This window comes from Salmo salar, chromosome 02 (assembly GCF_965601325.2).
Source record: "Salmo salar chromosome 02, fSalSal1, whole genome shotgun sequence".
Classification (NCBI taxonomy): Eukaryota; Metazoa; Chordata; class Actinopteri; order Salmoniformes; family Salmonidae; genus Salmo; species Salmo salar.
In genome coordinates this window covers 6085603-6101587 of record NC_138292.1, presented here as the reverse complement: position 1 = coordinate 6101587, position 15985 = coordinate 6085603, and the positions used below count along the sequence as shown (strand labels likewise).

General features: G+C 43.1%; 1 protein-coding gene across 1 annotated transcript in view; it reads left to right on the top strand.

The window, feature by feature from the left end:
- The window catches only part of LOC106606163 (large ribosomal subunit protein uL13m), a 39171-nt gene extending 24474 nt beyond the window's left edge, over positions 1–14697 (top strand). Inside the window, exon 7 of the mRNA XM_082959267.1 lies at positions 14518–14697. Within this exon, the coding sequence (XP_082815393.1) occupies positions 14518–14542 (25 nt within the window). The 3' untranslated portion in view covers positions 14543–14697. The remainder of the gene's footprint in view (positions 1–14517) is intronic.
- The last annotated feature ends 1288 nt before the right edge of the window (positions 14698–15985 follow it).

The following is a 15985-nucleotide window of genomic DNA, read 5'->3' as shown; positions in this document are numbered from 1 at the left end:
ATCCTAAAGATTGATTCTATACATCATTTGACATGTTTCTACGAGCTGTAATATAACTTTTTTGACTATTCGTCTGAACTAACTGCGCGAGCACAGTGGATTTGAATAACTCAACTGAACGCGCAAACAAAAAGGAGATATTTGGACATAAAGGATGGACTTCATCAAAACAAATGAACATTTATTGTGGAACTGGGATTCCTGGGAGTGCATTCCGATGAAGATCATCAAAGGTAAGTGAATATTTATAATGCTATTTCTGAGTTTTGTTGACTCCACAAAATGGCGAGTGTGGTTTTGTGACTGAGCGCCGTACTCAGATTATTTGAAAGTGTGCTTTCGCTGTAAAGCTTTTTTGAAATCTGACACAGCGGTTGCATTAAGGAGAAGTGTATCTATAATTCTTTGAAAAAGAGTTGAATATTTTATCAACGTTTATGATGAGTATTTCTGTAAATTTATGTGCTCATTCACCGGAAGTTTTGGGAGGCAAAACATTTCTGAACATTACACGCCAATGTAAAATGTTTTTTTTTCTTTCTATAAATATGAACTTTATCAAGCAAAACATACATGTATTGTGTAACATGAAGTCCTATGAGTGCCATCTGATGAAGATCATCAAAGGTTATTGATTCATTTTAGCTGTATTTCTGGTTTTTGTGACGCCTCTCCTTGCTTGGAAAATGGCTGTGTGGTTTTTCTTGTCTCGGCGCTGTCCTTACATAATCTAATGATATGCTTTCGCCGTAAAGCCTTTTTGAAATCGGACAATGTGGTTGGATTAACGAGAAGTGTATCTTTAAAATGGGATATAATAGCTGTTTGTTTGAGAAATTTGAATAATGAGATTTTTGTTGTTTTGAATTTGGCGCCCTGCTATTTCACTGTCTGTTGAATAGTGTGTCCCGCGGGTGGACGCTAGCGTCCCACATACCCCAGAGAGGTTAACTGGTGTAGTGGTTACAGGGCGTTAACAGGTGTAGTGGTTACAGGGCGTTAACAGGAGGAGACTGAGAACTGAGTCGGTGGTGTCTGTGTGTGAGAATAGGGGAGTGTTCGGCCGCCAGCACTGAGGAGAGAAATCACTCTTCTAGTTGGTTTCCACAGCAGGAGAGGAGAATAGAACTATCACAATAACGACTACTGTACGTAGTCCTAGTTCTATAGCTAGGATAGCATCATGTTGTTGATGTCCTAGTTCTATAGCTAGGATAGCATAATGTTGTTGTCCTAGTTCTATAGCTAGGATAGCATCATGTTGTTGTTGTCCTAGTTCTATAGCTAGGATAGCATCATGTTGTTGATGTCCTAGTTCTATAGCTAGGATAGCATCATGTTGTTGTTGTCCTAGTTCTATAGCTAGGATAGCATCATGTTGTTGTTGTCCTAGTTCTATAGCTAGGATAGCATCATGTTGTTGATGTCCTAGTTCTATAGCTAGGATAGCATCATGTTGTTGATGTCCTAGTTCTATAGCTAGGATAGCATCATGTTGTTGATGTTCTATAGCTAGGATAGCATCATGTTGTTGATGTCCTAGTTCTATAGCTAGGATAGCATCATGTTGTTGATGTCCTAGTTCTATAGCTAGGATAGCATCATGATGTTGATGTCCTAGTTCTATAGCTAGGATAGCATCATGTTGTTGATGTCCTAGTTCTATAGCTAGGATAGCATCATGTTGTTGATGTCCTAGTTCTATAGCTAGGATAGCATCATGTTGTTGATGTCCTAGTTCTATAGCTAGGATAGTATCATGTTGTTGATGTTCTATAGCTAGGATAGCATCATGTTGTTGTTGTCCTAGTTCTATAGCTAGGATAGCATCATGTTGTTGATGTCCTAGTTCTATAGCTAGGATAGCATCATGTTGTTGATGTTCTATAGCTAGGATAGCATCATGTTGTTGATGTCTGCTATAGCTAGGATAGCATCATGTTGTTGATGTCCTAGTTCTATAGCTAGGATAGCATCATGTTGTTGATGTTCTATAGCTAGGATAGCATCATGTTGTTGATGTTCTATAGCTAGGATAGCATCATGTTGTTGATGTCCTAGTTCTATAGCTAGGATAGCATCATGTTGTTGTTGTCCTAGTTCTATAGCTAGGATAGCATCATGTTGTTGATGTCCTAGTTCTATAGCTAGGATAGCATCATGTTGTTGATGTCCTAGTTCTATAGCTAGGATAGCATCATGTTGTTGATGTCCTAGTTCTATAGCTAGGATAGCATCATGTTGTTGATGTCCTAGTTCTATAGCTAGGATAGCATCATGTTGTTGATGTCCTAGTTCTATAGCTAGGATAGCATCATGTTGTTGATGTCCTAGTTCTATAGCTAGGATAGCATCATGTTGTTGATGTTCTATAGCTAGGATAGCATCATGTTGTTGATGTCCTAGTTCTATAGCTAGGATAGCATCATGTTGTTGATGTCCTAGTTCTATAGCTAGGATAGCATCATGTTGTTGATGTCCTAGTTCTATAGCTAGGATAGCATCATGTTGTTGATGTCCTAGTTCTATAGCTAGGATAGCATCATGTTGTTGATGTCCTAGTTCTATAGCTAGGATAGCATCATGTTGTTGATGTCCTAGTTCTATAGCTAGGATAGCATCATGTTGTTGATGTCCTAGTTCTATAGCTAGGATAGCATCATGTTGTTGATGTCCTAGTTCTATAGCTAGGATAGCATCATGTTGTTGATGTCCTAGTTCTATAGCTACGATAGCATCTTGTTGTTGATGTCCTAGTTCTATAGCTAGGATAGCATCATGTTGTTGATGTCCTAGTTCTATAGCTAGGATAGCATCATGTTGTTGATGTCCTAGTTCTATAGCTAGGATAGCATCATGTTGTTGATGTCCTAGTTCTATAGCTAGGATAGCATCATGTTGTTGATGTCCTAGTTCTATAGCTAGGATAGCATCATGTTGTTGATGTCCTATAGCTAGGATAGCATCATGTTGTTGATGTCCTAGTTCTATAGCTAGGATAGCATCATGTTGTTGATGTCCTAGTTCTATAGCTAGGATAGCATCATGTTGTTGATGTCCTAGTTCTATAGCTAGGATAGCATCATGTTGTTGAGTTCTATAGCTAGGATAGCATCATGTGTTGATGTTCTATAGCTAGGATAGCATCATGTTGTTGATGTCCTAGTTCTATAGCTAGGATAGCATCATGTTGTTGATGTCCTAGTTCTATAGCTAGGATAGCATCATGTTGTTGATGTCCTAGTTCTATAGCTAGGATAGCATCATGTTGTTGATGTCCTGTTCTATAGCTAGGATAGCATCATGTTGTTAGTTCTATAGCTAGGATAGCATCATGTTGTTGATGTCCTAGTTCTATAGCTAGGATAGCATCATGTTGTTGATGTCCTAGTTCTATAGCTAGGATAGCATCATGTTGTTGATGTTCTATAGCTAGGATAGCATCATGTTGTTGATGTCTAGTTCTATAGCTAGGATAGCATCATGTTGTTGATGTCTAGTTCTATAGCTAGGATAGCATCATGTTGTTGATGTCCTAGTTCTATAGCTAGGATAGCATCATGTTGTTGATGTCCTAGTTCTATAGCTAGGATAGCATCATGTTGTTGATGTCCTAGTTCTATAGCTAGGATAGCATCATGTTGTTGATGTCCTAGTTCTATAGCTAGGATAGCATCATGTTGTTGATGTTCTATAGCTAGGATAGCATCATGTTGTTGATGTCCTAGTTCTATAGCTAGGATAGCATCATGTTGTTGATGTCCTAGTTCTATAGCTAGGATAGCATCATGTTGTTGATGTCCTAGTTCTATAGCTAGGATAGCATCATGTTGTTGATGTCCTAGTTCTATAGCTAGGATAGCATCATGTTGTTGATGTCCTAGTTCTATAGCTAGGATAGCATCATGTTGTTGATGTCCTAGTTCTATAGCTAGGATAGCATCATGTTGTTGAGTTCTATAGCTAGGATAGCATCATGTTGTTGATGTCCTAGTTCTATAGCTAGGATAGCATCATGTTGTTGATGTCCTAGTTCTATAGCTAGGATAGCATCATGTTGTTGATGTCCTAGTTCTATAGCTAGGATAGCATCATGTTGTTGATGTCCTAGTTCTATAGCTAGGATAGCATCATGTTGTTGATGTCCTAGTTCTATAGCTAGGATAGCATCATGTTGTTGATGTCCTAGTTCTATAGCTAGGATAGCATCATGTTGTTGATGTCCTAGTTCTATAGCTAGGATAGCATCATGTTGTTGATGTCCTAGTTCTATAGCTAGGATAGCATCATGTTGTTGATGTTCTATAGCTAGGATAGCATCATGTTGTTGATGTCCTAGTTCTATAGCTAGGATAGCATCATGTTGTTGATGTCCTAGTTCTATAGCTAGGATAGCATCATGTTGTTGATGTCCTAGTTCTATAGCTAGGATAGCATCATGTTGTTGATGTCCTAGTTCTATAGCTAGGATAGCATCATGTTGTTGATGTCCTAGTTCTATAGCTAGGATAGCATCATGTTGTCCTAGTTCTATAGCTAGGATAGCATCATGTTGTCCTTGTTCTATAGCTAGGATAGCATCATGTTGTCCTAGTTCTATAGCTAGGATAGCATCATGTTGTTGATGTCCTAGTTCTATAGCTAGGATAGCATCATGTTGTTGATGTCCTAGTTCTATAGCTAGGATAGCATCATGTTGTTGTTGTCCTAGTTCTATAGCTAGGATAGCATCATGTTGTTGATGTCTAGTTCTATAGCTAGGATAGCATCATGTTGTTGATGTCCTAGTTCTATAGCTAGGATAGCATCATGTTGTTGATGTCCTAGTTCTATAGCTAGGATAGCATCATGTTGTTGATGTCCTAGTTCTATAGCTAGGATAGCATCATGTTGTTGATGTTCTATAGCTAGGATAGCATCATGTTGTTGATGTTCTATAGCTAGGATAGCATCATGTTGTTGATGTCCTAGTTCTATAGCTAGGATAGCATCATGTTGTTGATGTTCTATAGCTAGGATAGCATCATGTTGTTGATGTTCTATAGCTAGGATAGCATCATGTTGTTGATGTTCTATAGCTAGGATAGCATCATGTTGTTGATGTCCTAGTTCTATAGCTAGGATAGCATCATGTTGTTGATGTTCTATAGCTAGGATAGCATCATGTTGTTGATGTTCTATAGCTAGGATAGCATCATGTTGTTGATGTCCTAGTTCTATAGCTAGGATAGCATCATGTTGTTGACCTAGTTCTATAGCTAGGATAGCATCATGTTGTTGATGTCCTAGTTCTATAGCTAGGATAGCATCATGTTGTTGATGTCCTAGTTCTATAGCTAGGATAGCATCATGTTGTTGATGTTCTATAGCTAGGATAGCATCATGTTGTTGATGTCCTAGTTCTATAGCTAGGATAGCATCATGTTGTTGATGTCCTAGTTCTATAGCTAGGATAGCATCATGTTGTTGATGTCCTAGTTCTATAGCTAGGATAGCATCATGTTGTTGATGTTCTATAGCTAGGATAGCATCATGTTGTTGTTGTCCTAGTTCTATAGCTAGGATAGCATCATGTTGTTGATGTTCTATAGCTAGGATAGCATCATGTTGTTGATGTCCTAGTTCTATAGCTAGGATAGCATCATGTTGTTGATGTCCTAGTTCTATAGCTAGGATAGCATCATGTTGTTGATGTTCTATAGCTAGGATAGCATCATGTTGTTGATGTTCTATAGCTAGGATAGCATCATGTTGTTGATGTCCTAGTTCTATAGCTAGGATAGCATCATGTTGTTGATGTCCTAGTTCTATAGCTAGGATAGCATCATGTTGTTGATGTCCTAGTTCTATAGCTAGGATAGCATCATGTTGTTGATGTCCTAGTTCTATAGCTAGGATAGCATCATGTTGTTGATGTCCTAGTTCTATAGCTAGGATAGCATCATGTTGTTGATGTCCTAGTTCTATAGCTAGGATAGCATCATGTTGTTGATGTCCTAGTTCTATAGCTAGGATAGCATCATGTTGTTGATGTTCTATAGCTAGGATAGCATCATGTTGTTGATGTTCTATAGCTAGGATAGCATCATGTTGTTGTTGTCCTAGTTCTATAGCTAGGATAGCATCATGTTGTTGATGTCCTAGTTCTATAGCTAGGATAGCATCATGTTGTTGATGTTCTATAGCTAGGATAGCATCATGTTGTTGATTCCTAGTTCTATAGCTAGGATAGCATCATGTTGTTGATGTCCTAGTTCTATAGCTAGGATAGCATCATGTTGTTGATGTTCTATAGCTAGGATAGCATCATGTGTTGATGTCCTAGTTCTATAGCTAGGATAGCATCATGTTGTTGATGTCCTAGTTCTATAGCTAGGATAGCATCATGTTGTTGATGTTCTATAGCTAGGATAGCATCATGTTGTTGTTGTCCTAGTTCTATAGCTAGGATAGCATCATGTTGTTGTTGTCCTAGTTCTATAGCTAGGATAGCATCATGTTGTTGATGTCCTAGTTCTATAGCTAGGATAGCATCATGTTGTTGATGTTCTATAGCTAGGATAGCATCATGTTGTTGATGTCCTAGTTCTATAGCTAGGATAGCATCATGTTGTTGTTGTCCTAGTTCTATAGCTAGGATAGCATCATGTTGTTGATGTCCTAGTTCTATAGCTAGGATAGCATCATGTTGTTGATGTCCTAGTTCTATAGCTAGGATAGTATCATGTTGTTGTTGTCCTAGTTCTATAGCTAGGATAGCATCATGTTGTTGATGTTCTATAGCTAGGATAGCATCATGTTGTTGATGTTCTATAGCTAGGATAGTATCATGTTGTTGTTGTCCTAGTTCTATAGCTAGGATAGCATCATGTTGTTGTCCTAGTTCTATAGCTAGGATAGCATCATGTTGTTGATGTTCTAGTTCTATAGCTAGGATAGCATCATGTTGTTGTTGTCCTAGTTCTATAGCTAGGATAGCATCATGTTGTTGATGTCCTAGTTCTATAGCTAGGATAGTATCATGTTGTTGTTGTCCTAGTTCTATAGCTAGGATAGCATCATGTTGTTGATGTTCTATAGCTAGGATAGCATCATGTTGTTGTTGCCCTAGTTCTATAGCTAGGATAGCATCATGCTGTTGATGTCCTAGTTGCAATTTGTCTCATTGTCATCCCTCTGCAATCTACTGAGATGGGTCTGCTCTATGGTTTGTGGAATCCACTCTGAATAGTGGCTGGTTTTTGCTCAGACATTCTCACTGACTGCCTCTGTGGCTCAGTGTAAACAATCTCTGAATAAATAGTCTGGTTAGATTTGCAAGCCCCGGTAAGCCTAATAGAAATGGGATTGGCATTATCATAAATATGTATTTACCACATGTAGTCCGTGGCGGGTTGAGACAGCCAGTCACTATATTCTCCTCCAGGGGTGATGTATGATGTGTCTCAGTGAGTAGCCCTGCCCCTGATTCAGTGGCACTTTTCCACTTTTGTTAATGTGGTGAGGCACGGTGCCCAGCCAAGGCTACGGTGCCAGGCTCAGTCACTGTGAGGGATGGTCTGCCAGCCTCCCTGCCCTGAAACATAGCCTGCTATACTGTGGCCTTCATTTCTATCCCACTGTGAGCTATACTGTAGCTAGGGAGGCTGCCTCGCTGTGAAGGATGGTTAGCTAGACCTGCCCTGAACCACAGGCTGCTATACTGTGGCCTCACTGTGAAGGATGGCTTGCTAGACCTGCCCTAAACCACAGGCTGCTATACTCTGGCCTCACTGTGAAGGATGGCTTGCTAGACCTGCCCTGAACCACAGGTTGCTATACTGTGGCCTCACTGTGAAGGATGGCTTGCTAGACCTGCCCTGAACCACAGGCTGCTAGACTGTGGCCTCACTGTGAAGGATGGATCACTAGACCTGCCCTGAACCACAGGCTGCTATACTGTGGCCTCACTGTGAAGGATGGATCACTAGACCTGCCCTAAACCACAGGCTGCTATACTGTGGCCTCACTGTGAAGGATGGATCACTAGACCTGCCCTAAACCACAGGCTGCTATACTGTGGCCTCACTGTGAAGGATGGATCGCTAGACCTGCCCTAAACCACAGGCTGCTATACTGTGGCCTCACTGTGAAGGATGGATCGCTAGACCTGCCCTGAACCACAGGCTGCTATACTGTGGCCTCACTGTGAAGGATGGATCGCTAGACCTGCCCTGAACCACAGGCTGCTATACTGTGGCCTCACTGTGAAGAATGGATCGCTAGACCTGCCCTGAAACGCAGGCTGCTATAGCTATAGGCTGCCTTTGTTTCTCCAGAGAGAAGGATGGCCAGTCAAGCAGGCTTGAACCATAGGCATTCCTACCCTGTGAGCTATAGCCAGGTCTGATCCATAGGCTACTCTGGCCTGTCTTCTCCATGGCGAGATATAGCCAGGTCTGATCCATAGGCTACTCTGGCCTGTCTTCTCCATGGTGAGATATAGCCAGGTCTGATCCATAGGCTACTCTGGCCTGTCTTCTCCATGGTGAGATATAGCCAGGTCTGATCCATAGGCTACTCTGGCCTGTCTTCTCCATGGTGAGACATAGCCAGGTCTGATTGATAGTCTATACTACTCCACTGCAAGCCTGAATGGGCCTACCTCTGCACTGTGAGTGGGTTTTGAGTTGGAGGGTTGGGAGAGGTTCGGGGGATTGCAATGTATATGTCATTCATAAAACACTGTAGATTAAACAGTTTACTGTTGGCACGGTGACATTTCAATCCTCCTCTATTCACCCCTTCATCCCTCCTCTATTCACCCCTTCATCCCTCCTCTACTCACCTCTTCATCCCACCTCTACTCACCCCTTCATCCCTCCTCTATTCACCCCTTCATCCCTCCTCTACTCACCTCTTCATCCCTCCTCTATTCACCCCTTCATCCCTCCTCTACTCACCCCTTCATCCCACCTCTACTCACTCCTCTATTCACCCCTTCATCCCTCCTCTATTCACCCCTTCATCCCTCCTCTATTCATCCCTTCATCCCTCCTCTACTCACCCCTTCATCCCTCCTCTATTCACCCCTTCATCCCTCCTCTATTCACCCCTTCATCCCTCCTCTATTCACCCCTTCATCCCTCCTCTATTCACCCCTCCTCTATTCACCCCTTCATCCCTCTATTCACCCCTGCATCCCTCCTCTATTCACCCCTTCATCCCTCCTCTATTCACCCCTCCTCTATTCACCCCTTCATCCCTCTATTCACCCCTTCATCCCTCCTCTACTCACCCCTTCTCTATTCACTCATTCACCCCTCCTCTACTCACCCCTTCATCCCTCCTCTACTCACCCCTTCATCCCTCATCTGTTCATCACTTCACCCCTCTATTCATCCCTTTATCCCTCCTTTATTCACCACTTCATCCCTCCTCTATTCACTCCTTCATCCCTCCTCTGTTCACCCCTTCATCCCTCCTCTATTCACCCCTTCTCTATTCACTCATTCACCCCTCCTCTACTCACCCCTCCATCCCTCCTCTACTCACCCCTTCTCTATTCATCCCTTCATCCCTCCTCTACTCACCCCCTCATCACTCCTCTACTCACCCCTTCATCCCTCATCTGTTCATCACTTCACCCCTCTATTCATCCCTTCATCCCTCCTCTACTCACCCCTTCATCCCTCCTCTACTCATCCCTCCTCTACTCACCCCTTCATCCCTCCTCTACTCATCCCTACTCTATTCACCCCTTCAACCCTCCTCTATTCACCCCTTCATCCCTCCTCTACTCACCCCTTCATCCCTCCTCTACTCATCCCTCCTCTATTCACCCCTTCATCCCTTCTCTATTCACCCCTTCATCCCTCCTCTCTTCACCCCTTCTCTATTCACCCCTTCATCCCTCCTCTCTTCACCCCTTCTCTATTCACCCCTTCATCCCTCCTCTCTTCACCCCTTCTCTATTCACCCCTTCATCCCTCCTCTCTTCATCCCTCCTCTCTTCATCCCTCCTCTCTTCACCCCTTCTCTATTCACCCCTCCTCTATTCCCCTACATAGGAGGGAACGAGGAGCCCCACAGACGTACAGTCACTAACTATAGAAAGGATATACCTTTAACCGTTCGTGTTTTCCCAGTTGATTGCCTTTCCGTCTGGAATGTATATGTATTAAATTCATGTTTTTCCAGCCTGATCTATATAATCCTCCATTTCAAAGTGAAAAGGGAAGCGGGTGAAAAGCCCGTCTAGACATATGTATCATACTTATAAGGTAGCCTACATTTCAATCAACACTAACCCTGTAGCTAACCCAGATCACTCAAATTAATCACATTCATGCAATTTCTTTTTTTGGTTAGCGAGAAATATTTTCCAAAAGAAGATTAAATTAACTTTTCTCACGACCCTCCCGTTTTCCATCTAGTGAGGAAATGTAGCCTTTTATTTCATTCCCCTCACTTTGCGTGCGCATGTCATCAATCCCAAGTTAATTGTCCCAGTCCTACCCTTCTCATGACATTACACAAAGGCCGTGTCCCAAAGGGCACCCTTTTCCCTATGTAGTGCCCTACTTTTGACCTGGGCCCTTTATAAAGGGAACAGGGTGCCATTTTGGAACGTGTCATTCAAGGTAAGAGCAGAACATGTGTCCTAAAGCTGTATTTTATAATTTTATGTGTTTTTTATGCAGCTGAGAAGTGCTGTTTTTAATACGAAGACCAACTTAAAGGAGGAGACTTTATGAAACTTGTTAACAATCCCTTTTAAAGATGTTTTTTCTTCTTGCCAAAGACTTGAGCATAGACGGTCCTTTTCTTTGAAATGAAAAGGTTGAGATGAATAGTGTGATGTCTGGTGGGTGAAACATCACCTCAGGTGGTTGCCATTTTAAAATAGGGAGTCGGCTACAAGTTTCATTCTTTACAGTAACACCGTGTTCAAGGAACACTCAACATTCACTACAGAAAGAAAACGCCAAAGGGACAATAACACCAAAATGTAATTGATGGTAGAAAACATTTTAATTATCAAGACACAAGACTTGGAAACAAAACAGTGATTTATCTGTCAACCTCTCTATAAAGATGGGAATCTGAGTAAAAAGAGGGAATCTGTTTGAGGCAACAACTCCACTTTGTAAACTACATTTCCCATAGTACTCTGCTCGTCAGTGTATCTCACCCTAGCAGTCATCAGTATATAGCCCTGTCAGGACACTGTCAGCCCTAGCAGTCATCAGTATATAGTCCTGTCAGGACACTGTCCACCCCAGCAGTCATCAGTATATAGTCCTGTCAGGACACTGTCCACCCCAGCAGTCATCAGTATATAGTCCTGTCAGGACACTGTCAGCCCTAGCAGTCATCAGTATATAGTCCTGTCAGGACACTGTCCGCCCTAGCAGTCATCAGTATATAGTCCTGTCAGGACACTGTCCACCCTAGCAGTCATCAGTATATAGTCCTGTGAGGACACTGTCCACCCTAGCAGTCATCAGTATATAGTCCTGTCAGGACACTGTCAGCCCTAGCAGTCATCCATATATAGTCCTGTCAGGACACTGTCCGCCCTAGCGCCGGCCGCGGCCGCGCCCGCGCCGGCCGCGGCCGCCCCCGCAGTCATCAGTATATAGTCCTGTCAGGACACTGTCAGCCCTAGCAGTCATCAGTATATAGTCCTGTCAGGACACTGTCCACCCTAGCAGTCATCAGTATATAGTCCTGTCAGGACACTGTCAGCCCTAGCAGTCATCAGTATATAGTCCTGTGAGGACACTGTCCAGCCCTAGCAGTCATCAGTATATAGTCCTGTCAGGACACTGTCCAGCCCTAGCAGTCATCAGTATATAGTCCTGTGAGGACACTGTCAGCCCTAGCAGTCATCAGTATATAGTCCTGTCAGGACACTGTCCAGCCCTAGCAGTCATCAGTATATAGTCCTGTGAGGACACTGTCCGCCCTAGCAGTCATCAGTATATAGTCCTGTCAGGACACTGTCCACCCGCGCCGAGCCTGCAGGCACGTCCACCCTGCAGTCATCAGTAGTCCTGTGAGGACACTGTCCACCCTAGCAGTCATCAGTATATAGTCCTGTCAGGACACTGTCCAGCCCTAGCAGTCATCAGTATATAGTCCTGTGAGGACACTGTCCACCCTAGCAGTCATCAGTATATAGTCCTGTCAGGACACTGTCCACCCTAGCAGTCATCAGTATATAGTCCTGTCAGGACACTGTCCAGCCCTAGCAGTCATCAGTATATAGTCCTGTGAGGACACTGTCCACCCTAGCAGTCATCAGTATATAGTCCTGTCAGGACACTGTCCAGCCCTAGCAGTCATCAGTATATAGTCCTGTCAGGACACTGTCCACCCTAGCAGTCATCAGTATATAGTCCTGTCAGGACACTGTCCACCCTAGCAGTCATCAGTATATAGTCCTGTCAGGACACTGTCAGCCCTAGCAGTCATCAGTATATAGTCCTGTGAGGACACTGTCCACCCTAGCAGTCATCAGTATATAGTCCTGTCAGGACACTGTCCACCCTAGCAGTCATCAGTATATAGTCCTGTCAGGACACTGTCAGCCCTAGCAGTCATCAGTATGTAGTCCTGTGAGGACACTGTCCACCCTAGCAGTCATCAGTATATAGTCCTGTCAGGACACTGTCAGCCCTAGCAGTCATCAGTATATAGTCCTGTGAGGACACTGTCCACCCTAGCAGTCATCAGTATATAGTCCTGTCAGGACACTGTCCACCCTAGCAGTCATCAGTATATAGTCCTGTCAGGACACTGTCAGCCCTAGCAGTCATCAGTATATAGTCCTGTGAGGACACTGTCCACCCTAGCAGTCATCAGTATATAGTCCTGTCAGGACACTGTCCACCCTAGCAGTCTCATCAGTATATAGTCCTGTCAGGACACTGTCCGCCCTCGTAGTCATCAGTATATAGTCCTGTCAGGACACTGTCCACCCTAGCAGTCATCCTTATATAGTCCTGTCAGGACACTGTCCGCCCTAGCAGTCATCAGTATATAGTCCTGTCAGGACACTGTCCACCCAAGCAGTCATCAGTATATAGTCCTGTCAGGACACTGTCCACCCAAGCAGTCATCAGTATATAGTCCTGTCAGGACACTGTCCACCCTAGCAGTCATCCTTATGTAGTCTTGTCAGGACACTGTCCACCCTAGCAGTCATCAGTATATAGTCTTGTCAGGACACTGTCCGCCCTCGCAGTCATCAGTGTATAGTCCTGTCAGGACACTGTCAGCCCTAGCAGTCATCAGTATATAGTCCTGTGAGGACACTGTCCACCCTAGCAGTCATCAGTATATAGTCCTGTCAGGACACTGTCCACCCTAGCAGTCATCAGTATATAGTCCTGTCAGGACACTCAGCCCTAGCAGTCATCAGTATATAGTCCTGTCAGGACACTGTCAGCCCTAGCAGTCATCAGTATATAGTCCTGTCAGGACACTCAGCCCTAGCAGTCATCAGTATATAGTCCTGTCAGGACACTGTCCACCCTAGCAGTCATCAGTATATAGTCCTGTCAGGATACTGTCCACCCTAGCAGTCATCAGTATATAGTCCTGTCAGGATACTGTCCACCCTAGCAGTCATCGGTATATAGTCCTGTCAGGACACTCAGCCCTAGCAGTCATCAGTATATAGTCCTGTCAGGACACTCAGCCCTAGCAGTCATCAGTATATAGTCCTGTCAGGACACTGTCAGCCCTAGCAGTCATCAGTATATAGTCCTGTCAGGATACTGTCCACCCTAGCAGTCATCAGTATATAGTCCTGTCAGGATACTGTCAGCCCTAGCAGTCATCAGTATATAGTCCTGTCAGGACACTGTCAGCCCTAGCAGTCATCAGTATATAGTCCTGTCAGGACACTCAGCCCTAGCAGTCATCAGTATATAGTCCTGTCAGGATACTGTCAGCCCTAGCAGTCATCAGTATATAGTCCTGTCAGGACACTGTCAGCCCTAGCAGTCATCAGTATATAGTCCTGTCAGGACACTCAGCCCTAGCAGTCATCAGTATATAGTCCTGTCAGGACACTGTATTGTGATAAATGATGTGTTTCTCTGTTTACTGATCTAATCTTAAGAACCAATCAGTGAGTCCATTCAGGCCTAGAATTCCAGGGATGTAATTGACCTCGGGTGATGTTCAAGGTCAAACCAATCCCTGGCCCTTTTTATTAAAGACCTAGTTAATATTCACTGACTGACATCACATCAACACTCACCAGGCACTCGACATAGTCTCAATCTAATACCATCAACACATACTAATGTAATACAATATAAAGTTGTTTGTTGTGAATAGTAGAGCTACTTTACTTAGTAATAACTGTCTTCTGTTTTGCTTTAAGACCGTATTGCATATATGATACTTACCATGGTGATATTTCATCCAACCTTATATTATACAGGTTATTCCTATTGAGATGACATCTATGTTGCTGTTCTACGTGACTGATTTGTAATGTACGTGTTGTTCTATCTACAGACCTGAAGACTACAGGATGAAGTGATCCATCAGAAGGCTGTTGCTAGGCTTCTTCTTCTTCTGTCCTGTTACTAGTCCTGCCATTTACATCTGGCTTTTGGTTTAGAACATCCAGGTGACATTTACTGTACACGCCACAAACCTTTTATGTTGTACAAAATAAACTAGTTCTCTTGTCAACCGTTTTTGTTTTTCGTGAGAATAAATCATGATGTATATTTCATTCTCTCTGTGGTGAAAGTTTGGATGGATTTTCCTGTGTTTCATTCAACCTCAGCTGAAGTGAGATGGCATTAATTGGGTGAGACCCAAACGGTCCCCTATTCCCTGTATAGTGCACTACTTTAGACCAGGGCCAATAAAGGGCCCTTAGGGCTCTGATCAAAAGTAGTGCACTATACAGGGAATAGGGAGCCAGTTGGGACATCGGCTGCGGTCAGCTGCCTTTCGTTGTGTTGTATTTTAGAGAATATTAAAGTGGAGATTCTTTGCCTACCAGCCACAGACCATTTCTGCAGTCTCTTCTGAAGTCAGATCTCTCCTCTAATTCGACCACACTTCGACCTTAATTGATTTCAGATGCCTCTGAGACCTTTTTATAATGCCAGCATAGCCTTTTGATGTCTGGTGGCCCCTCAGGAAACCATTGTGGAAATGTACCTCAACAGTAAGCATGATACTATAGTCACTGGGCTCTTTTTAGACTGGGGAGTCGGCAACGTTTTATAGTTTGGCTTCACTGGTGTTTACCACAGACAGCAGCACTGTCTGGCACACTGTGTTGACTGGACTCAAGTGGTCCTGTTCAAATGAAGCCAGATTTACCTGTCAAGACAACCCATTTTGGCTGTTACAGGGAAAATGTCTCATGGAGTCGTTGATGGAGTCCTGCTGTTCTTTTGAAAGAAGAAACCTATTGTTTGTAGTATGCAGTGAGACAACTGAACTTATACCAGTGGAGCCTCTTCAGAGGAGGACCAACCTCAGTGAATTTCATAAAAATGTCAATTGTAAAACTTTTTTTTTTTTTTTTAAGTTATCCTTTATAGATAAAACTATGCTAAATATATTCACGCCACCAAATAATTTATTAAAACACTGTTTTGCAATGAAGGTTTACAGTAGCCTCAGCAGCACTCTGTAGGGAAGCACCATGTTGCAGCCAGAGGACAGCTAGCTTCCCTCCTCTGTATATTGACTTCAATACAAAACCTAGGAGGCTCATGGTTCTCACCCCCTTCCATAGACTTACACAGCAATTATGACAACTTCTGGACGACGTCCTCCAACCTATCAGAATTCTTGCAGCATGAACTGACATGTTGTCAGGATCAGAGAATAAATCTGGTTCTGAAAGCATAAACTACAGCTAGTTAGCACTGCAGTGCATAAAATACGGTGAGTAGTTGACTCAAAGAGAGAGAGTGTTTTTCAATTTCACTTACTTGGCTAGCAAATGCAGCTAGCT